This window comes from Lepidothrix coronata, unplaced genomic scaffold (genome assembly GCF_001604755.1).
Source record: "Lepidothrix coronata isolate B3197 unplaced genomic scaffold, Lepidothrix_coronata-1.0 Scaffold154, whole genome shotgun sequence".
Classification (NCBI taxonomy): domain Eukaryota; kingdom Metazoa; phylum Chordata; class Aves; order Passeriformes; family Pipridae; genus Lepidothrix; species Lepidothrix coronata.
The window spans coordinates 858,352-880,071 of NW_016690334.1; the positions used below are offsets into that span (position 1 = coordinate 858,352).

At 44.2% G+C, this 21,720-nt stretch overlaps 2 protein-coding genes and 1 long non-coding RNA gene across 5 annotated transcripts in view; 2 read left to right on the top strand and 1 right to left on the bottom strand.

The window, feature by feature from the left end:
* Positions 1 to 1,327: 1,327 nt before the first annotated feature.
* Positions 1,328 to 9,012, top strand: LOC108504215. The gene is made up of 3 exons (XR_001877040.1): positions 1,328 to 1,481; positions 5,007 to 8,489; positions 8,591 to 9,012. It is a non-coding gene; the product is annotated as an uncharacterized LOC108504215 (long non-coding RNA).
* A 2,151-nt stretch (positions 9,013 to 11,163) lies between these two features.
* IFT22 (intraflagellar transport 22) lies at positions 11,164 to 15,784 on the bottom strand. 3 transcript variants are annotated; one of them, XM_017828903.1, is made up of 5 exons: positions 15,682 to 15,784; positions 15,239 to 15,318; positions 15,053 to 15,142; positions 14,201 to 14,403; positions 11,164 to 13,327 (listed from the first exon to the last, which is right to left on the bottom strand). In XM_017828903.1, the coding sequence occupies exons 1-5, from the start codon at positions 15,718 to 15,720 to the stop codon at positions 13,179 to 13,181; spliced, it is 561 nt and encodes a 186-aa protein (XP_017684392.1). In that variant the 5' UTR covers positions 15,721 to 15,784; the 3' UTR covers positions 11,164 to 13,178. The 3 variants fall into 3 exon arrangements, with proteins under 3 accessions (XP_017684392.1, XP_017684395.1, XP_017684393.1); XM_017828906.1 differs by lacking the exons at positions 15,053 to 15,142; positions 15,239 to 15,318 and adding an exon at positions 14,788 to 15,004 and having other exon boundaries at positions 15,682 to 15,764; XM_017828904.1 differs by lacking the exon at positions 15,239 to 15,318 and having other exon boundaries at positions 15,682 to 15,732.
* A 1,669-nt stretch (positions 15,785 to 17,453) lies between these two features.
* COL26A1 (collagen type XXVI alpha 1 chain) overlaps positions 17,454 to 21,720 on the top strand; it is a 181,065-nt gene continuing 176,798 nt past the window's right edge. The window contains exon 1 of the mRNA XM_017828947.1: positions 17,454 to 17,541. The gene's annotated coding sequence lies outside the window, so the exon portion shown is untranslated. The remainder of the gene's footprint in view (positions 17,542 to 21,720) is intronic.

Below are 21,720 nucleotides of genomic sequence, written 5' to 3' on the forward strand. Positions count from 1 at the left end.
ATCCCAAACCAGTCATGGTCTTTGCTTCAAAAGTTATTCTGGAATGCAAGGAATTCAGTCTGGAACAATTACATTATTTGCAATGGTAACTTCTTAGCGAACCCTGGAATAGTTTATGTGGTTAAAAACCTTTTCAAGAGCAATTGAAAAATTATGTTATCCCATCTATTGTTTAAAGGATTCCATGTGGTACAGTTCTTTGAATATGTGGGAAGAAAATGAAGCCAAAAATGAAAATTTGGCAGGCAAAAATCGAAGTGCTTGCATTGGCCCTAAATCCAGATATATGCACATTAATGATCTCATTTGAAAGATGTCTATATTAAGATCTGAGAGCTCTCTGTGTTCCCAAGGGACAGGCTCATTGAATATTGTGATGTACCGTGAAACTAAACAGTTTTTCTTATTTCTTACCTCAAAATAACCAAGGAGTCAGAAAGTCATTCTGTGTGAGTAACAAAAGGGCACATTGAGAGCACAAGTCTTTTGGGTAACCTTGCTCAGCAATACATTAGAATTGCCACTTCAGGGAGACACAACTCTGCCTTGCACTTACACACTCCTTCACTGGAAGGTATAAAAATAAGCCAAATTCAGACTCACTATACCTGTATTAACAAAATTATCTGCACACACTTCAACTGCTGCAGTACCAAGTCCAGCACCTGTACTTAAGTCACTGCTGAAGGCAGATTTGGACAAAGGCTCCCTCCTGCCAGCTCTGTTATTGCAGCAGGACTTTGCAGTAGAGGAGAGCAGGCACCAGAGTCAGTCACCACACATTTATCACACCTCACCCAGCAAAGCCTGGTGTGGGCCAGCACTGGGACCTCAGAGGGACCTCTCTTGTTTTTCACTCTGTTCATGAGATTATACTTTTCTTTAAAAAACCTAAAATAGCAGCAGGAGGTTCTGCTTCTTGAGGCTGTTTTGCATAGAAGTGTTACATGCAGTAGTGTTTCTCTAACCAACAGACCATGTCAACAGTAGCATCCCGTGCATTCAACTTCCTGAGCTTGAGTCGACCAGTTCGTTAACATCAATGAGATGAGTCATGTCAGGTCTGCAAGACTGGGCCATTTATCTCATTTTCTTCCTCTGAGGCACAAGCAGATCAGATATCCCATAAATTGTAATGGTTTGCAATGCCCACTTGCCAAGAGAAGGAGGGAGTGTTGCAAGTACCATAAAATTCGTTGTCCCATGTGGGTCATATTAAGTGGTGTAGCCAAAAGATTTCCCTGTTAAGGCTTCAGCAGCAGTGCTCATTTTGGAGTGTTTTATTCATCCAGCCACTGTTAACCCTCAGTTTGTCCCTCTCAGAACTGCCTTTGGAGACATTTAGAAGAACAATACCCAAGAAATCTTTGTGTAAAGAGCAGACCAGGCAGCTGAAGAGACGCCACAGGATTTCAGAGGATCACCACATCTTTGCAAGTCCTTCAGCTGAACAAGCCCACCTTTTGAACAGTTGAATCCAGGTGGGATTACTGGAAGCTCCAAAAGTGTAGCTCAAGGCCTTCCTCCAGGTGGGACTCCACAGTGATTCCTGAGCCTTTTCTGAGGCTCTGCCAATTCCTGTATATCCAGAGGTGGTCCAGCCAAATAGTTGTCAGTACAAGTTAAAATCCCACATCTTAGGTCAGTGGGTACCCCCATATGGTCCAGCTGTTTCTCATCGATGCCATCCCATCCTTATGAATCCTTTTATTCCCTATTTTCCCTGATTTCTCCTAAGTGTTACAGTGGTCTCTCTATTTGCCTCTTTATTTCACTGGAGTGCCTTTTCCAGACCTATGTCCCTTAGATGCAGACACACAAAATATTTTGTTTTTCTGTGGCACCTTCCACGGGAGAAAGAGCCTTTTAGTAGAGTCAGAAGAGAGGGAATTATCTTGGATTTACAGGCTGAGCAGACCCAGAGACAAAGCCTGATTTCCCTGGGGATACACAAAAATCAGCAACAGGAAGGAAAAAACCTGGACATGTTATCTCCTACCTCCCTATAGCTTTCTTTTGTCATGAAGTGCATTTCCTTTCCTTATTCATCCCACCTTTAAAAAATACCAAAAATACTTCTGACCTTCTATGAAAAGTAGCTGAAGACAAACATCTGTTGTAAAATGAATATTTCTGAGCAGGTGAAAAGATCAAACAAACTCGTTTTCTAGAGAATCTCAGTTTGATTCTCTCAAAAATGTTTGCTGCTGAGATAGCTTCCCTGCCTGGCTCTTGCACCACTCAGGCAGCATCAAGAAGCTCCTTTCCCCTCTGAGACCACAGGAGGTTTCACATTACGTTTTTAACCTCCCTCGGATCATCTCCTCCGTGCACAATCCCAGTCACATTTACATGCAGACATAATGTCACTCAGCCCACTTTATGCCACTTAAATCTCTCTCGTTGCCATGGGGAGCATTGATAAGGAACCAATTAGCAAATAAAATATTTGAGGAGGGATGTGAAAGCCCCTACTCCGTGGATTTGTGTGTCACAGGCAGTGACATTTCATTTGGCATTTGTCCTTACCTGGCTGAGCTTCTTCCACTGCAATTTCAGCTACATTGTGTAGTCAAAACATGCCCTTCCCGCGGGATTTAGAGGCTTAGACGTGCAACACTATCTGACCCGGGGGAATTTTTACAGTTCTCAGGAGAAGAGGGATTGCTTGGAAAGCGCTTTTCCGCCATGGAAGTGCCAAGAGCACCATCCAGTGCCTGAGCGGAGTAAACACACAGGAACTCGATGGCGCTGGGACAAAGGCAGCTCTGCACATCCCACAGTCCAGCTACACGTGGTGGGGTGCACGAGGATTTAATAAAATACAGACGCTTACAGAAGGAACTTGGAAGGGAAGTCTGGCAAAGCGGTCAGCCTTTCAGGAGGACAGGAGGCAACCTGGAAGATCCCATCTTTTAAGCTAGAGCTGTAGTCTGAGTGGAGTTATTGATGATTTAGGGAGCAAAAGATGCAAGGGAGGAGGAAGAAGAGGTGGCAATAGATGGAGCCGGTTAAGAAAAGCAGGTAATTAAATCCATGATGGAAAGGAGCTGCTGCAGAGAGAGAAAATCGGGCCAGATCCTGCAATCCTTCCCCTTTGCAGAACTGAATCAGCAAAGAGAGACTAGGAAGGTGTGCTGGCAGCTGAGAAAATAAGGGAGAAGTGACCTCAGCTGCCACTGCCCAGTCCCAACAGCCTTGTATGGCTTGTCAAATGTGAGTAGTCCTGGATTTCGAGAATAAAAATTATTTGGAAAAAGATTTTGCACACATGTGGGCCATAAGTAATAGTAATTCTTACTACATATGGCTACAGGCTGTTGGTGGGCTAGAGAGAAGGAACTAATTGAAGAACAAGGAGTCCTTGGGGCTAAAAGTGGGCACAGGCAGAAATTAATGTTATCTGTAAAGAAGTGATACCCAAAAAGATGTCCAAGAAAAAGCATGCAGCTTTTCCATGGAGTGGTAGCTGTGCAACAGTGTATGGAAACTCTGTGTAAACAAGGAAACAGGAGTTTGGCATATTATGAACTGGATATTTATTAATCAGAGATACAGAGTGCTGCAGTTTAGCACAATATTTGTGGTAATTTGTCACTAACATGTTCTCCCTAAAATCAGACTTTGGGCACAGTATGGAAATGCTGTAATACAAGACAACTCCTCTGTTGTGTTCAGCTTCACATGTGTTTGCTCTTACTGTTTTTATATTGAACTTGCAGAGCAAAACTCACTTCTTTGATTAATATTGAGCAGTGTTTTGTTAGTGCCCTGTGGCAGAAGTGCCCAGATGGAGTGGGTTGAATACTGAAAAAATGAGAAGCATTTAGTGTTCTGTGGAGCTCTGTTAAAGGTGTCTGAATAGAACATCTGGTATCAAATCTTGGGATAAATCAGTTTGGACCTGCTCTGGGTCTGTGCTTTGTTCCAGCTTTACATTCCCTCTCTTCCTTCCTTGTTCCTAGGGCCAATAGATGATGGTTTATGGCCTGGTGCAACCCATTAAAGTGCCTTTGTTGGGGCTTGGCAATTAGTTGAGCAGAAAGAGTATAAAAATCACTTTGACATCTGTGGGGTTGAAATGGCAATGCTGACTTAAGATCTCCCTGAAAGGCTTTTTATCTGTCCTCAAGGTGAGGGAGAAAGAAGAAAGAGTGATTATCCAGAGACTTTGGGAAGATATTGCCTGAGAGTGTAACCCTCTTAGAGAGCTTTTGTGTGTATAAAACATGCCTGCCCACCACAGGGCCCTGATGTGGGCATGCAAGACCTCCCTGCCAGGGGAAATTATTGCTCTCCCACTGCTCAGCACTGCCACATCCCTCTGCCAGTCCTGCTTTGTGGGCAAGAACAACTCCTGCAGATTTGAAGAGTGAGGAAGGAAGACGGAGCCGTTGGGGTGTCGTGTGACTGACACCACACAGCAGATGGAGGTGCCCATCCTTCAGTCCTGCAACACATTCCACAGCCCCAGCCTCCCCAAACACATCCCACTGCTGGGAACAGCGAGGAAGGGCAGGCTCACGTGGTTTTCACATCAAGAACTGGGACTGCAGAGGCGAATCAGGTGCTGAGGCACATGGACACCTAATTTAGAGTGTTTGAGATGGACTCCTTGCACTTCAGGAAGTGTTTCAGCTGAGTACCCAGAGCTCCCAAATACCCTTTGGATATTTGGCTCCACTCTTGGGCAGATTTGCATGAGTGGTGTTTTTAGCTGCTCGTGTGAGTGGTGTTTTTACCTCCAAATTTTACCAAATTTCCCTGCTCAGAGGCTCTGACTCCCAGAACTATGACCAAAGCCATGAAAGAACACCAAATGGGAATCCCTAAATTGCATTCAGAGTATTCTGAAGCAACTCCTTCCTGAGTAGTAACCAAGAAAATTGTCTCACAGTGTAACATTTTATGCTATTGAGAAAATAAGATATTTTGAGTTATATTCCTTTAAGATGTCTTGCTGTGTTTAAAGGGCTGATTTTCTTCTCTTTTTGTTTTGTTTTCAGGCTTGATACATCAACCAAACTTCAGAGGAGTTGTTCTTGCCTCACACCAATGTTGAGACGAAAGAGAAGCAAGTTATTCATGTTTTAATGTTGTTTTGTGCCAGATGTTTTGCTGGTAGAAATCCATAGCTCCACAGGCACCCATTTCTTCAGGATCTGGAATGTCTGACACAATTTCTGTCTCCATTCTGGACGGTCTGTGAAGGAAGCTGCTTTATTTTGCAATATTGAATATTCATGCTGGGAAGTTATAAGGAAAAACAAAATAATGAGAGACAGGGTCTCTAATAAGCTTCCTGTCACATGAGGCTCTGGTTCTGGTGAAGCAGATGTGGTTGCTGACTTGTTTCCAAAATGTTTGTGGAGTGGTGATTAGATTCTGTCATACTGATGTTATATCTCTGTGATCTCATTCAATACAAGTAGTTCTGCAAACAGTGAAATATTTTTTTCCTACGGATTTATATCTTGGATTGTGTTTCTGCATAAATTCTCTGATGTTTAATGGGGATTGAGTTCATTTTAGCCTGTTTCTTCAATGAGAGATGAGTAATCTGTCTTGACTTGGCTGCCTACTTTCACAAAACTTGCAGGAATTAAATATCACAAGTATTTAAAATTCGAGTGGGAATTATGAACCAGTTCCAGAGTTATTTGGAGCCAACTCATATAAACAAACATAAACATGAGTCTCATTTTCTTTACAAAAGCAACAGGTAAGAAGCAATCTTTTATTACTTCGTCCTTCTATTTTACCTGCTTGATTCTATTTTTTTATTAGTGATCAATCATATAAGATATGCTTTATTTATAAAGCTGTGTGAAATATGAGACTTGTTTGCCACACTGAATAGATATAAAACCATCATTAATTTATACTTATTATGGGCCACACAAGAGATGACATTGCTTTTTATTGTCCTTGCCGGAGCAGGGGAAAGAGGTGACATGGATTTTAACTTACATGTTTGCACAGGCAAGTGCAGAGAAAGAACATTATTTTTCCTTTAGAATTCTCACAGTTCTGGTTTGGAAAGGGAGAAAGGAAACCTAGAATTGAAAATGATCTTTTGTGTTGCTGAGTCCAGTCTTCTGCTTCTGCAGAGAGCCAAGTTCCCAGTCTTTTTCATAAAACAGGATGTGCTATTCAAAAATATGCTCCTTTCTCTTTGTCATCCCTCCTATCCTCCCAGTTTCCCACTTTCTTTGGGTGTTTGCTCCAGAATTTACTTCCTTTGATAGGAAGAAACCCTTTAATTTCCATAATCAGTTTATGCATGTTTGCTCTTGTTCTGTGTTGTTCTATGTTCTTGTTCTTCTTTCCTAAAAAGTTCATTCCTGTAGGTAGCCATGTCTGTATAGGGAATAAGGAAAGAAGACCCTTCCAAGAGGACAGAAAATCTACACAAATCTGTTGGAAACGAGGCTTCAACAGCACTTAGCATAAAATGTTTGTATGTCTAATACTCCCAGGTTTTTCTGGGACTGGCAAATGAATTATTTAGCAATGGAAACTGCACATGCATCTGCTTGGCTTCTGTGGGTTCATGTTATAGAAAACTGTAGGAGCGTTGCAGAGATCACAACTACCCAACTTTGTGTCATAGACCCTGTGTCTTCACAGGCCTCAGAAATTCCCACTTAGCTGAGTAGAGGAGAACAGAGTGGCAAGTCTCTGCTTTTATTGCTAATGCTTTGTAAAATAACCTTTATGGTCTGTAGGTTCAGTCCTGTGCAGGTCTGTGTGACTTAGGATTTATTACACTGCATTTCATATTTGTGCATCTCTCTCCAGTTCCTGTAGAGGAAAGAAATGAAAGGTCTAAAAGGTTAGCTTGGTGTTAATAGATCGAGATATACCCAATATTTAACTTCCCTGGACAAAGGAACTGCTTCAAGGGCTGGCTTGTCCTGTTACAGTGTGACAGTGTCAGCCCTGTGTGCTGCAAACCTTCACCCAACCTTAGAAATAAAAAATAAAAAAGCCAAGTGTCTGCTCAATGGAAAACAGATGGAGTTTTCATTAGACATTACTTTTAATGATCTGCTTTAAAAGTAAAGATACACCATTCCAAGCAGAAGAAGGGCCTCCTAATAGCTCTGTTTGGGTCCCAGGCTCATTATCTGAGCTACAGATAAGCAAGATTGCAAGACCTTTGAATCATTGGAACCTCCAGTTAAGCTTGCCGACCATTATTAGAATTCCAAACACAGCAGAACTATTTTGGAGCCTTACCAATATTTTTTCCTGAAGATGTATCTTTATTTAATGATTCAGAGTTATTATGATGGGCCTGGCAGTCAGTTGCTCGGTTTCTGGAGTATTACCATTTAACCTAGGTCAGGATAAAAATCTGGGAATATTCATTGCAGGGCAGACCTTTTGCATCTTTGAGGGCCTGTTCTTCACAGTCCACCTTGGTGTGACTCCCCCAAATGGTGTTGCTGGCTGTGAGAGGTGACCCCAGCAGTCTAGAAAGCCTGAAGATCCTTCCTAAAAAGATAAAGCCTGCATTCTGTGCCTGTAGGTACTAAATCAACTTTTGGCATGTGAAGAACAATGCAATCCCAGGGTTTTAGGCATAGATGGCTGCTGCCAAACCACAAGAAATGCTTTTGTCTGGAACTCATGGAGCAGTAACATAGCAATGGAGGGTGTACCCTTGTCTGTTATTCCCTCTGAGCAAATTCTCAGAGACATGTTACCAGGATTCAGATAGATTTCATGGAACTAGGAGAGAAATGGGCTTTAATTTTCTTATAAAGGGAGGAAGAGACAATAGAACTCAGCAAAACATGTGGCAAGTTTTGTTTCTGTCTGAGAGTTATGCAAGCAAAAGCCAGTGCCCATCCTCAGACAGCACTCTCCCAAGTGAGACTCACGTGAGGGAACTTGTGTTACTTTTCTTCTTAAAGCCTTCAAAATTGCTTTATTTCCTCTGCATATGTGTAAATACAGCCTATGTCTTCAACTGATCTCCAGCTGGTGAGTATGAGTCAGAATCCAAACTTCTCAAAGTTCAAGGAAATTTAGAGCTGATGTTCTGGTTCACTGTCACCTCTGTAGAAAAATACCTGCATGAATAATGAGAAATAAGCCTCTTGTTTTCATAAGAGGGACCAGAAGGATCAAGTTCAGCAAAAGTCTATCACAAACTGTTAATTAAGCACTGTTCTGAAACCAGGTTTTTCCCACTCTGTTAGAAACCTTCTTCAATTTCCAGACTAGAGTTATTAGTGGCTGCTTTGTTCACATATATTAATGTGCCAAAGCTGTCTTTTAGTTTAGATTATACACAAACAGAATGTGAGTATTAGGTTTCCTCTGCTTTTTGTCTCTTTCAGGGCAAAAGAAAAAGAAGAGCTTAAATACAAGGTCACCTTGTGTTCAAGGTCCAGTTACTTCCTCACACAATTGAAGGGTGGGGGGAGAACAAGCAAAAGGAGCAGATGACAAAGATGACAAGAGGGCTTTATATTTAGGTTTGTGTACCTTAGAATGATCCAGCAACAGCATCCCTCCTCCTGTTATCTTATGTCCAAGTAAATACAGTTAATTTTCTTTCTTTGGGTTATATTTGCAGAAATCAAGCAAATGCCTTCTCTCCCTGTGTTACTAGAGTGTCTTGGGATCCAGTTTTTGAGAAAATGTGTTTATTCTCTTTCATTGTACCCCTATTTTATGCCTTCAACTTGGAGCATAGATATGCTCCTCCCCTTGTTCTCCTTATATGTCCCAGTTTACGTACTCCGCCCTTGCTCCTTCCCAATTGCTCCCCTTGTTCCAGCAAGTTCTGCTCCTGCCCCATAAAAGGCAGGAGCCACGTTAATAAAGTGTTCCATTTTGCACCCTACATCGAAGTGTGCGAGCCCTCGTTCCTCTCGGGCTGTCGAGGACGCCGAGAGAGCCTGTTTGCCACAAGAGTGAAAAAACAATACAATTGTTTCTTTCTTCTTGTCTCATTGAGTGGCCTTTGCCTGGTTTAGTGTAGCTTTGTGAGCGTGGGTTGCACAAGCCAGTTCCATCATCCTGGTGATTACAGCACGAGGTGAGAGGTTTCAGATACTCCTGGTTATGAAGAAATGATTTTCAGAGGACGAACTCTCAGCAAATTCCAAGCAGGTGCCTTTCAGAGGTGTTTAGTTACGCAAACCTCAGTCACTCAGGGGGGAATCTTGTCCTAAGTGAATAACATAAGATGGATCAGTGTGAAAATCCACACCTGGAAGATGCTTCCTAAAGCAGCTCCATGTCAGCACCCTGCAGATTTGAAACTGAGGGTGCAAACCCCCAGCCTGGATGGACACTGTGCAGGGTGGTGGCCTCTGTGACTCCCTCGAGTCACTTGGCAGCGCAATAATGGAAACGGGAACGTGGGATTTCTTCTGTCTATTGTGTCCATTGGAACAATGCTGCTGAGAGCAACTGGGACCAAAGGCCTGGCCTTCAAAATAGCTGACTTGAAAAGAAAGCTGCATTTTTTTGGTAAGGTCCAAATGTGTTTCATTCAGCTTTGCTGCTACTCCCAGAGCTGAGTTGTAAAAAAGTCACACATCTGTGACTGTTTTCGTCATCCCAAGCAGTTTTTGGCTTCATTATGTTCTGGGTGTGCAGAAAAGAGCTTGTAAGAGCAAACCCTTAACTGAAGAGCTTAAATGTCTTGAATCACCAGCCTGCAGGGTAGCCATGGTCTTCAACTTTATAGATATAAACCTGAAGTCTTAAAATTCTGCATTTCTAGCCCTGCACAGTTCTCATTCAGACTGCTCCCCATCAAATTTCCATGCTGACTCCATGTCCAGGCAGGTCAACTGTCCAAAGGAATGATGGACCAAGTGCTTTCATGGGAGACAAGTGTGAACTCGAGTAGAGCTCACCAATAGCTATAAAGTTTTTTGAAGCTACACAGCAATAAAACTTTGAAAATAATTTCAGTACATCCTAAATAAAGGGATGTAAGATGTCAGGATTATCAATATTTAATGCCAAGTGACAAAATAATGTTGCACCTCAATAATTCCTGTTGAAGTAATGGCTTGTTTTCTCACTGCACAGTTGGCATATCCTGGAGTCTTTGGATTCTGCACTGTGGAGGCTGAATGTGTTTGAATTAATTAATTAATATTTAAAATGTTCTATGCCCCTCATTCCGGCCTCAGTTCCCCAAAGCATGACAGTGCAGGTGATCACAGAAAAGCCACTGGAACAAATAGCTACTGAATTCCAGTGTGGTCAAGGATCCACAGAAAGGACAGGGAACTTGGAGACTCCCAGTTTGTGCAGTTGATCCAGAGCAGGGGTTTGGGGCCCGTGGCTGCTGCCAGGATGAGAAGGGGACACGAAGGGGACACTGAGAGCCTGAGGACACCTAGAGAAGGCCACATGTGTCTGGAGAAGTTGGCAGGCTTCCCTAGTTCTCTGCCTTCCCTTCCCCTTCTTGGAAAGTCCATCCAAAAAAGCCTTTCCAAACTTCCCAGCATGGTGGGCAGGTCCTCAGTGTGGAAGAGTAAAACAGAGTGCTTTTGCTGCAAACTTGCTGTCCCCTTCTGCTCCTGAATTGTTCCTACTCGTGGTTAAACCCGTGCCTTGCCAGCCGACTGCCGTGGAACTTGTGGCTGATTTCCACGTGCTCCCACTTTCCTTTACACTTTTCTGAGCAGTTCTTTGGCCTCTCAAAAAGCATGGACAGAGCACAGGACAGTCACTTCCCAACCACATGGCTTCAGGCACACAGACAGACCTGCACACCCCAAGGAGTAACTCTGGGATGGGGCGTCCTTGGGGGCTCTGCAGACTGACAGCACAAAAGGGCGGGTTGGGAAGGGCAGACAGAGACCTAACTCTGCTCAGCTGGCATTCTCATACCTCCCTTCTAAGTAGGTGGTTCTGATGGCCTGTTTCATAAATCATTATTGAAAGATACTTCTGAATAAATACTTTCTCTTCTCCAGTACTAAGGATTAATTTTGCATGAGTGTGTGTTTACTCTGTTCTTCAGCAGTGACAGAAATTACTCTCTTGGCCAGATTTTACGAATGATGTTCCCCATTTATTGCATATTATGACCTTTTTGGATGATACAAAGTCAAGTCTATGGATCTGTCTTTCTTATTTTTCTTCTCTAATGAACAGTGTGTTGCAGTATAAAGACACCTGTAATTTACATCCTTTATTTGAGATTAAAGTAAGCTCATGATTAACATATTATATGAAGCAAGGTGGTGAACAGGAGAGTTCATTGACTTTTCAACCCTGGAATCACCCAAACACTGTTTTACATTCCAAATAAAATATTTGCTGGGTTTCACACCAGTCTTTTACCAGTGCGTATCACAATGTTGCTGTTGGGAAAAACTGAATTTATTAAGGCAATATATTTTAAAAATTGGCTCCAGCACCACACAGCTGGCAACAAGGAAAAAGTAATCTAAGGCAGCATGTAAAAAACTGTTCTTTAGTTAGATTGTGAATTTTCCAATAACTGCCTCCAACAGACCACCCTATGACACTGATTGCAAGCACATAAAGCCTGATGGTTCCAAAGCCATATAAATAAAACGTGGATGTTGAAATGCCAACCTCCCACTATTCGCCTCCAACCTTTTCATCTCTTCACTGCTTATTTTGCTTTTTTTCTTTCCTGGTGTCCTTCCTCTCACTGATGTTTTCCTTCAGTACCACCTCCCTCTTTGCCTCCCAGAACCAAGAGGAGGTTTCAGCTCTAATGGCAGAGCAGGAGCCAGCAGGCGATGGAAAGGAGCTGGGGCAGATTTGGTGAGCACATCAAGCCCCCAAAAAGCAGAAGAGTGCAGGTTATTTGTGTGTGCACACAACTTCACACACCCAGTGCCCACCTGAGCAAACCAGTTCTAAACTCGAGCCTAGCTCAGTATGGTTCACAGTGTTATTGGTAGCCATGAGTTTGATGACCTGGAGCTGTTCTAAGATCTTTTAATTTTTCACCTCCCACGCCACTGCATAAGGACAGGCCACTCATCACTCAGAAAAGAGCTATGAAAATAATAAAACCAGATTAATTAACGTGGAAGAAAACCCAAGAAGCTCTCAATCCTGTTGTCTGGAACTAAAATACATCTGGTACTTCCTGGTTTATAACATACTTTGTGTAAAGGCTGTTTACTCAGTGTTGGTGTCAATTCTTTGGCTGTTTGGGTTGGTGACAAGTTTTTGTAAATGTCTCTTGTTAGACCTAAGTAGGGTGAAATGTTTATCTCTTGTTTTCCTTACTAAAAATTAAGCAAGTTGTTAAGAGTTTCACAAAACTGTAATTAACTTTCCCTTTGCGAACAGAACATTTTAAAAATGTTTTTATTGCCTTAGTAATGAGTGTTACAAAAAATGTCTTCCACAGCAAAACACACTAATAACAGGGATGAGTGCAAACCAAACAAGTCAAAGTAAATTATCTACGAAACCACTTATTTTAATGCAACAGGGAACAGTAATAAAAGTTTCGAAACAGCTTTTCCTCCTTTGAGAAAGCAGAACTATTTTTTTCTCTGTTGGAGCTCCTGACATAGGTCAAAATATTGCACTACACTGAGATTTCAATTCTTTTCCTCCCAGAGGGACCTAAACATTGTCCTCACAACATGTGTATTTTGTTGGAATAGAAGAAAAACCTAGCCCTGAGAAGGACTGCAACCAGCTCTGTCAGGCCAAGGCAACGGCTGTGCAGGAAGGACATAAAAAAACGTGGATTCCACACCACAACTACTCTCAGATCTCTATTCAGTCAGTGTGTACTGACTTCCAAGGGCATAACTTGCCCAGGAACCCAGCCAACATGAGCCCCTTACTCAGATGCTTCAGCACAACTCCACAAATCTCCTGTTCTGTCAGGCCTCGTTCCCTGACCCCTCTGCACAAAGGGCTTCTGTGAGGGATGACCCAAACCTTTCTCTTTTGGTCCACACCAACATATTAAAAAATACCTTCCTGTACTTCTGATGCCAAAGTGCAGCTGTAAAGTTACCCAGATTCCTGGATGTGCAGCCCTCTCCTTGGCACCACAGCTCACCTGATGTCAGCACTTCTTTCCAGGCTGAAGTGTTTATAGGCTGGCAAATTCTCCTTGTGAGGACCCATTCACAGGCTTACAAGGGGGAAACTATAGTTTTTTCTTCCCTGTTCAGTACTTCTTTTTAATGTTATGAGATAATTGACATTTCTTCCCTCTCTCTGCTCTCATTCATTATGGTGATAATGCTTCTGAAGTATTTCATGAATTCCATCCGAACATCTTCAGGATCTTCCTCCAAGTTGGAATGTATTAGTTTTAGTTTGTTCAGCGGGTAAGCTTTGAAAGTAAATAAAAAACAATTAAGTATATTCCTTTTAAAAAAAGAAATAGTCACGAAGTCATGGGACAGCTCATGTTGGAGTCAGCTGGGATTCAGTAGTACCCAATGTTTGATACCACAAACAAAACATGAAGAAGAAATGCAGCAGAGCTTGTCAGCTTTACAAACAAATCCAGCTTACTGCTAAATTAAATTCTTCAAACAGTATTATTAAAGCTTAAAGTCTGGTTTTGGAGTCATATTCAGTTAGACAGAATCAAACAATTCAGTACCAAACTACAGTTTTACTGCTGAAGTGATATGACATTTTTTGATTACTTCAGAGTTATGGAATCATACAGTTATATTAAATATGTATTAATATATTAATACTTGTAACAAATATGTAGTTGTTTGAACACTGGAACAGGTTGCCCAGAGCGTGTGTTTTCACTGATATAAACAGCCACAAATAATTTTGCAGTATATAAGGCACTGATTTTAAAAGGGAGATCATTAGCCTCTTATTTCAAAGGGCTCCTGTTCTTTTGATTGGTAGAATCCAGACTTAAATGGCCTCAAAAGTTAACAAAAAACCATCCAATGGAAGAACCAACTACTGATGAGGAAATATGGCAGGAGTTCTAATTCCTGGCTCAGCTGCAAAGTTACTGTGTGACCTTAGAGAAGCCACTCGAAACTTTGCTTGCCTTTACTTTCCCTTTTGTGAAACAGGAATATCCTTGAGATCAATTATTTCTGGTGTTGCAGAGTGTTCTTTAATTGGCAGACTCAAATGAAAACTGCAAGCCATAAGTTATGAACAATTTTAAAGACACAGAGATCAGTGAAAAGCTCCGAGTTACAGGTGGAGTTTTCCATCTCCTTACCCAGGGACAGGTTTTCTGTGTCCTCTGCACTGCCTGGCTTGTGATGTGCCACCAGGAGACACTGACTGTCGAGCAGTGGCTGCTGCTGCACGAAGCAGGAGTACCACATCTCAATTTCTTTCAGGTGACTGGGCAGCTCAGGGTTGAAGATTATTATTACCCCATGAGAGTCCTTCATCAGAGCTGGCCAGCACGTTTCAAACCTTGAAAGAACAGCAAATGGCAAGATTGACAGCTGGACAACAGAAACATGCATCCAAACTTCCTCAAGTTTTCTTCTTCCCTCTTCAAAAAGACATTTAAGTGCTTTTTTTTTTAATTATAAGATCAGTAATCTTGCCAGTGATCTATATATTCCAACTACTTTGTCTTACCTACTATGCTACTTGGTCCCATGGTTTGCTGACAATCTGCTATTTGGTCAAGTGCTTATTTCACCTTTTTCCCTAAAAATGGATCTGTCCCTTTCTCAATTGTATCTTTTGGAAATTTAGGGCTCAATCATATACATACACTGTTTGAAGTTCACTCACATAACAGCTTCAAGGAGATAAAGGCAATTACAAGTGGGCCACTGTCTCCTTTACCTGTAATTCCATTCCAGGAGCTGTGGACTTTACTGGTAGATTCAGTAAATATTTTGCATATATTATGCAAAACAGAGTTCAGCTGTGATCATGGCAGAGAGTACCCAATGTCAGATGCTTTACAGCAGAAGCTATAGAAGGATATATTGGGGTAAAGAGTCAGAAATATTCCTCGTCTCAAATAGACCATTGGTTTTAGGCCTGAGGTCTGAATAACCTGTGTAAACATAAATATCAAGGGTTAAGTACCAAGGATGTGGCTTACTTTTGGTCACCACTGCAATCCCACAGCTCGAATCGACACCCAGCTCCCTTGCTGTTCCCATTCAGGTTTGGCTTCTCATACTCCAGGATCCTGCGGGAAATGACGGATACCCGGTGAAATACGCTCCCGTGCAGCAGCACAGCAGAGCTCGGGGGTCGGCACACAGAGCTCGGGGGTCTCGCTCACCTCACCCCCTGCGTCGGGCTGTAGCTGCCGATCCCTTCCGTGCTCTCCGACACGAAGTTCGCCAGCACCGACTTCCCAGACTGGCCGAAAGACACCCAGCAGGAATTGAACGCGCCACAGCCACAGCGGCGGTGCCCACCCGAGCCCCCCCAAACGCTGTCCCTCCCGCGCAGCCCCGGGCCCTTCTCCCTCCCTCCTTCCCTCCCTCCTGCCGCAGGGCTCCCGCGGGGCTCGGGGGGGTCCCTGTCGGGGGGACTCTATCGGGGGGTCTCTGCCGAGGGTCCCTGTCGGGGGGTCCCTGTCGGGGGGACTCTATCGGGGGGTCCCTGTCGGGGGGACTCTATCGGGGGGTCTCTGCCGAGGGTCCCTGTCGGGGGGTCCCTGCCGGGGGGTCCCTGTCGGGGGGACTCTATCGGGGGGTCCCTGCCGGGGGTCCCGCTCACCTCGCGCGGCCCCACCAGCAGCACCTTCGCCCTCAGCATGGCGGGAGGGGGGGGTGACGGCGCCCCCCCGCGGCCGCTGCCCGGCAACGCGTCCGCGCGGGAGGGAGGCGGGCGGCGATTGGCGCTGCCGCCGTCACGTGACGGCGCGGGGCGGGAAGGGGGCGGTGCGCGCGAGGGGCTCGCGGCCGCCGTGAGGGGGCGGCTCCGTGAGGGGGCGGCTCCCTCAGACCCCGCGACGTCGGCGCCGCGTCCCCACAGTGTCCCCTTAGTGCCCCCACTGACCCTGTGTCCCCAGACACTCGTTGTGTCCCCGCTTCGTCCCCTTCGTGCCCCCACAGTGTTCCCAGAACGTTCCCGCTGTGCCCCCGCGGCGCCAGCAGTCCAACCCCGCTGTGTCCCCGCAGTGTCCCCACGGTGCCCCCGCTCCGCCCGGCCGAGCCGCCCGCGGATCCGTCTGCCGGAGTAAGTAGGTCTCACAGCGAAAGGGTGAAGGGATCTTTTACATTCCACACGCTGATCTGGTCCAGGGAACACAGGGTGACCAGCGGGGAGAAGGGTGAAGTCCTGCTGGCGCTTCCCAGCTGCCGCTTTCACAAAGGAACAAGATTCCCGCACGGGGCTCCCTCCAGCTGTGCGATTCCTGAGCACTGAGGAGCGGAGGGACAGCTCAACACTCTGAGGGCAGGAGGAGGAGAAAGTGGAAGGTCCCTCTCAGACCATTTTTCCGCCCGTAGGTACCAAACTTTGAGCCATGAGCAGATAAACCTCCACTATTCCCGTGCAACCTTTCAAGGAAAGATGCAATAGGGACCACCAAGCCCAAACCTGCTGGCTGCCCACAGTGGGTTTGTAGCGCCTGTAAATCCAAAGCACTGAGCCCTGAGGGGACCCCCAGCTTTTGTGTCCATTGTGTGGCAGCGAATCCTTCTGCCTGCACCGTTTTGGGGAGAGGTGTCCCCTTGGTCCCTCTGGCCTCTGGAAAGCAAGAGCCAGATACTAAACACACCTAAAACTCACACGGTGCTCCTGCACTGCCCTGGTGTCCCTCACTCATCCCATCCTTGCCTTGTTTCATTGCAATTTTACCTGCAGATTCTCCTTGAAAGGACAATGAAGCCAAGCTCCTGGAGATTCTTATTAAGGCTCGTGAGGGGAAGCAAGAGGCTTTATTAAATGGCAGCTTCTAAGAAAATAAAACATCTGGCAGACAGATGTGCCACTTCAGAGCTGTTTAGTGCCCAGGTACAATAGCACTTTTAGACAAGCTTTCAAATAGGGCCTCTAGGCACTACCACAGTGTAAATGTTTATTATTAGTACTGCTAATAAATGTGAACCAGAATTGCCCTGCTCTCACTGAGGGGGTCCAATCTTCTCTATCACACTGGAGACTCATTTGTTGTTTCACTCCTTACACTGGGATAGTTTAGGATGGTTCAGTGTGGCAGTGGCACCTCACCATTCACACTATTTTAAACTTCAGAAAACCCTCTGTTTTCAGGTTGGTGGGACAAAGACAATGAAAAAACACCAGTTGCAATTAGCACTGAATTTGATTCTGCTGTAGCAGATTGGAAGTGTGTTTTCTGCTTGTGCAGATCCATGTGTGATACAGGACCAAATTCACAATGAACTGGGAAAACTCCTATTAATCCTTTCTGTAGCTCTGTTGTTTTCCACGTTTCAGACCCACAACTTGCAAAGGAAAGACAGGAAGGGTGGCCCAGAGAGAAGAACCAGGACAGCCTCTCACATTAGCTGGCACATGGTATTAGCTGCCATTAGCACTTGAAGAGAAATGTGTTATGAAGGGAACTATTGTGGACAGCAGCACAGAAGAGGGGAAAAAAAAGACTAAGAGGTAACTGAAACTGGGTAAAACTGGCTGTTTGTGCAGCTGCCCAGAAAGCAATTAGGATTAATTTTTAGATGAAGTGTCAGATAGGGTCTTTGTGTGTTTATATTAGCCACTGAAGAGTAAGGAGAGCACAGCTAACTAAGGCTGCAATTTTGGGATTTATCCATGTGATTTAGAGCTTGAAGTCACTTTAGAAAGTGGGAATTAAGCTTTCAAGCCACTTAGGGTGACGTTTTCAAAGGCATCTAAGTCAAGTACACTTGATATTATCAAGATCTGCCTTAGGCATATGGGTAAAGTTATGTTAGTTGCTGGTGTATTGTTTGCTGAGAGCACATGTGTATGAATCATTTTGCTTCTCTTATTTAAAACTCTTTGTCAGACTACAACAGTGAGAAAACTCCAGCAGTAAGTGAACTACTTCCAGACAATGCTGGTAATGTCTTTAGGTCTTGCATTTATTAGCTGGCTGGTTTTCCACCATAATGTTTTGGTAGCAAACAAAAATTATCATCTCCAGGTGATTCTCTGTGGGCAGATCCTCCTCCTTCCTTCAAAAGCCAAAAGCAACTGCAAGGTATCAATAATATTTCAACAAAAGTGTTCTTCACTCTAGAAATGCCAGTGAGAACTCGAGTGAGGAGACACAGCAATTGCTGTACCAGGGCATGTGATGCTTTTTGCCTGAATTGCAGATCAGAGGACTTTGCCTCCAAGTTAGAGGTCTGCAGGTTTTACTGGAAGCAGCAGTAAAATGTAGTGCCAGTCACCTTTCAGGTAATACTTGAGCACTTGCAAACCATCCAGTCTTTCAGAGAACACTATTTTGCATTGTATTCCATTTAATGTGGCATATAAAATTTTTCCTATGAAAACAACTAAAAAAAAAATCAAAATCTTTCATAAGCTTTTTGTGGCTCAGTGCTGGTACTTTGTTTAATGTTCTGTAACAATGTTTCCAAACTTTGGAAAAAAAACCCCAAACATACCCTAGAGCACTGGAGTTGTGTGTGAAAATGCTGCCTTGGTTAGAAGTACAACCACATGGCACAGCTCACCATGAGAGGGGAGGCTCTGCCTGGTTGCTGTTTGTTGCATGACATTTATTGTGTGTGTGCAGAAACAGCTCTTCAGTGGGTACAGGCAGGGACCTGCACTACATCCTCCATTTATTTATACTCGTTCATCTGGGGGCAAGGCCTAGAACAGAGGAATTGAGAGGAAGGAACACCTATTTTTGAGCACTGTAGCCCGTTATTAAAAATTAAGGAGAAAATCAATATTGCAGTCTCAAGGCTTGTTGCTTACGAAGCTCAGGGCAGGGATATGTCTCCAGGGCTCAAAGTGTAGTTGATTAAGTAAATGATGGTTTGGATGAAGTGTGGCAGCTCTCTGGAAAAAAGTTTTGGTAGGGCTATGAAAAGGGAGAAAATGGAAACAGGACATTAAGTTGCTTTGACAGGGGTGCAGTGGAGCCCTGCTCTTTGTCTTGAGTCTGCAGGGTAACACTCAGTTCAGTGTCTCTCAGGAAACTTATTCTGAAATAAATAGGAAAAGCTCATGCAAAACCTTGTTGCTTGGCTCATGCCAACACATTGTCAAGGACTACAACTCTGATCGATCTGTGGCCTCAAAGTCCTTCCCAGAGGAGATGAGGATCTTTATTTCCATTTTATAGATGGAGAAACAAAGCAGAGGAAGGTTAAATTACTTGTCCGAGCAGCCCACCAGCTGACAGGAGATCCAGATTAATTAAAATGCCTCTAAATGGGAGATCTGGCCATGGCCAGGTATGGAGGAGGCAGGGGGGACAGGTAACTCAGGCAGACAACTTAGTGGCCAATGCATTCTCCTGACCAGTGGCCATGAACTCAGTGCCAACTTAAGCAGCCCCATTCTCCCAATGACCCTTCATCAAAGTCAGTGGAAGTTCCCAAGGGATTAATTTAACTTGCTCCATTCATGCAGTGGCATATAGACAAAACCCTGCCTCCGTGACCACCCCAAGAAAAGACACCAAAATTCCCTGATTTGTGAGTCACAATATGCAAATCCTGAAGTAGGATTTAGCTCCTATGGTTTAAATCTTCAGGTCCAGCTGCAGATGATGTCTCTGATGGATGTTTTGCTTATTCCAGAGAGGTTGCTCTGATCACAGTCCGTGGAGCAACAGTAACACCTAGTGGCTGAACGTGCCAGTCCCTTCCTCCTTTCCGTGCTCCCCTTCACAAAGCAGAGTTGGAGGGCACACGGTGTGATTGACAGTTTTGACTTGCAAGGCCAACACTCGGGATCTCCAGGGATTTACCATTTTCCTTTCAACCCCCCACCACGTTCTGTTTTCTATTAAAAGTGGTAGATGAAATATGAAACTCTTCCTCCCACCCCCCAACCCCCTTCACTTTTCTGGCTTATGGAGGAGGTTGTTCCAGTCCATCTTGATCTGTAGGTGGGTGGGCTGTGAGTGACCGAGCCTACTGCTTCCAGCTTGGAGCACTCAGATTTCTGTCAGGAATCCAAGCTTTTTTTCTTTTTCTTTTCTCTTTTCTTTTTCTTTCTTTTTTCTTTTTTTTTTTTTTTTTTTGGTCTGAAAAAGATCAAGCAGATCATCTGGTGGAGGTTGGTGACCTCAGTGCATTTGATAATGTGGTGTTAACTTGCCTGTGTTAAGGCAGACCAAACCAATCAGTTCCAAGAAGTACCATTTCCTAAGATGTGGGATGTGGGATTGTTTGCCACGATCTACTGGGACTGCTAATTCATCAGAGAGGGACCCCTAGAAAAACAGCATTAGGGAGGAAAGAACCCACAGATGTTTATTGTGTTAGCAGGAAAGCCCTTCAGAGGGTCTTCATTCCCCCTCACAGGGGAAAGGTTCAATTTTTCCATGGAAAAAAGACATTAAGCAAAAGTATTTCTGCTAAAGCCCAGATCATTTGCATTTGTAAATAGAGCCTCAGCTCTTTGTGGGAGTTACATTACTGAGACACTATGGGCTTATCATATTCATGCTGTTTAATTTTAGGCTTCTGGTTTAGGTATTCTGAACTACCCATTAGGAGGGTCTTCACTGCCTGTTGACAGAGCCTGGGCTCTTAATTTGCACTGTGGACACTTGCTCTTTTACACAAGATTCTAACCAGATCACCACAGATTCAAAGAGTAGCATTTGCCTCCCTTCACACCCCCAGCTCTCCATCTGACTTCCTCACAATTACCAGTTTAGATGGAACTGATTCAATTGAAAACCAGTCTGGGATGAAAAAATAAAATAAAAGAATCAGCTCCATGACCCCCTTTACTGCACAACAGCACAAAACCCCCGTGCTAACAGAAAGAAGGTAACGAGGACCAGCGGGGACGTGGCCAAGTGGGACAAGGATGGGACCATTTCTGTTGTCTGCTGTGCAGATGTACACTAAATTAAGGAGTGCATATAGTCCTAGAATTAGTCAGACCTCCTGATTTGGTGTTCTTGATACCTGCTTGTGAGAGCAGTCAAAGAGCCCGATGGTGAGAAATGAGGAATATTGTGCTGGGATGTGTCAGGCACCCTTTACTCTTAGAAGAGAGAGTGTGGCAGCCTTGCTGGGCTGGGCAAAACCCCTTCCTCTATGTTTGGTAAAAATGACATCGGAGGTGGTAGACCTGAAAGCACCAAAACGAGACAATGAAAGGATAATTGTTACTTGTGATTCACAAGGGCTCTCGGAACCTTTTCTATTAGGCCCGTATGTTTTTTGTTTGGAATATAAAATTTCAAAGTGAGCTTTGTTTCTCCCTGGCAGCTGTGGTGTCTGCCACCCGTGTGGGGCTGCAGAGACTTATTAACATTGTCTGATCCAGTTATTCACTCAAGGCCAGACCCTCAATGACTTCATAGAAAGAAAGCAAAGAAGTGTGTAATGTCCTTAGAGGGACTGCCATGTGCCCTATAGGAGAGGAGAGCCTACTGACAGAAAGATTTTGTTTTCTCTCATTTTCATTCTCTGGTTTGACTTATGTGTTACTTTGGAGTTTGTGGCCAAACACAGGAGTTCCTGAACCCCCGATCCTTCCAGGCATTATGTTTCTGTTAACATCCTGGGTCAAGGCAGCTGGCTTTTCACATGGCTCCCATTCCTTTTCATTTAAGGCTCAATTACCTCTTGGCAATATGCCACTAGAGACAACAGATTTATA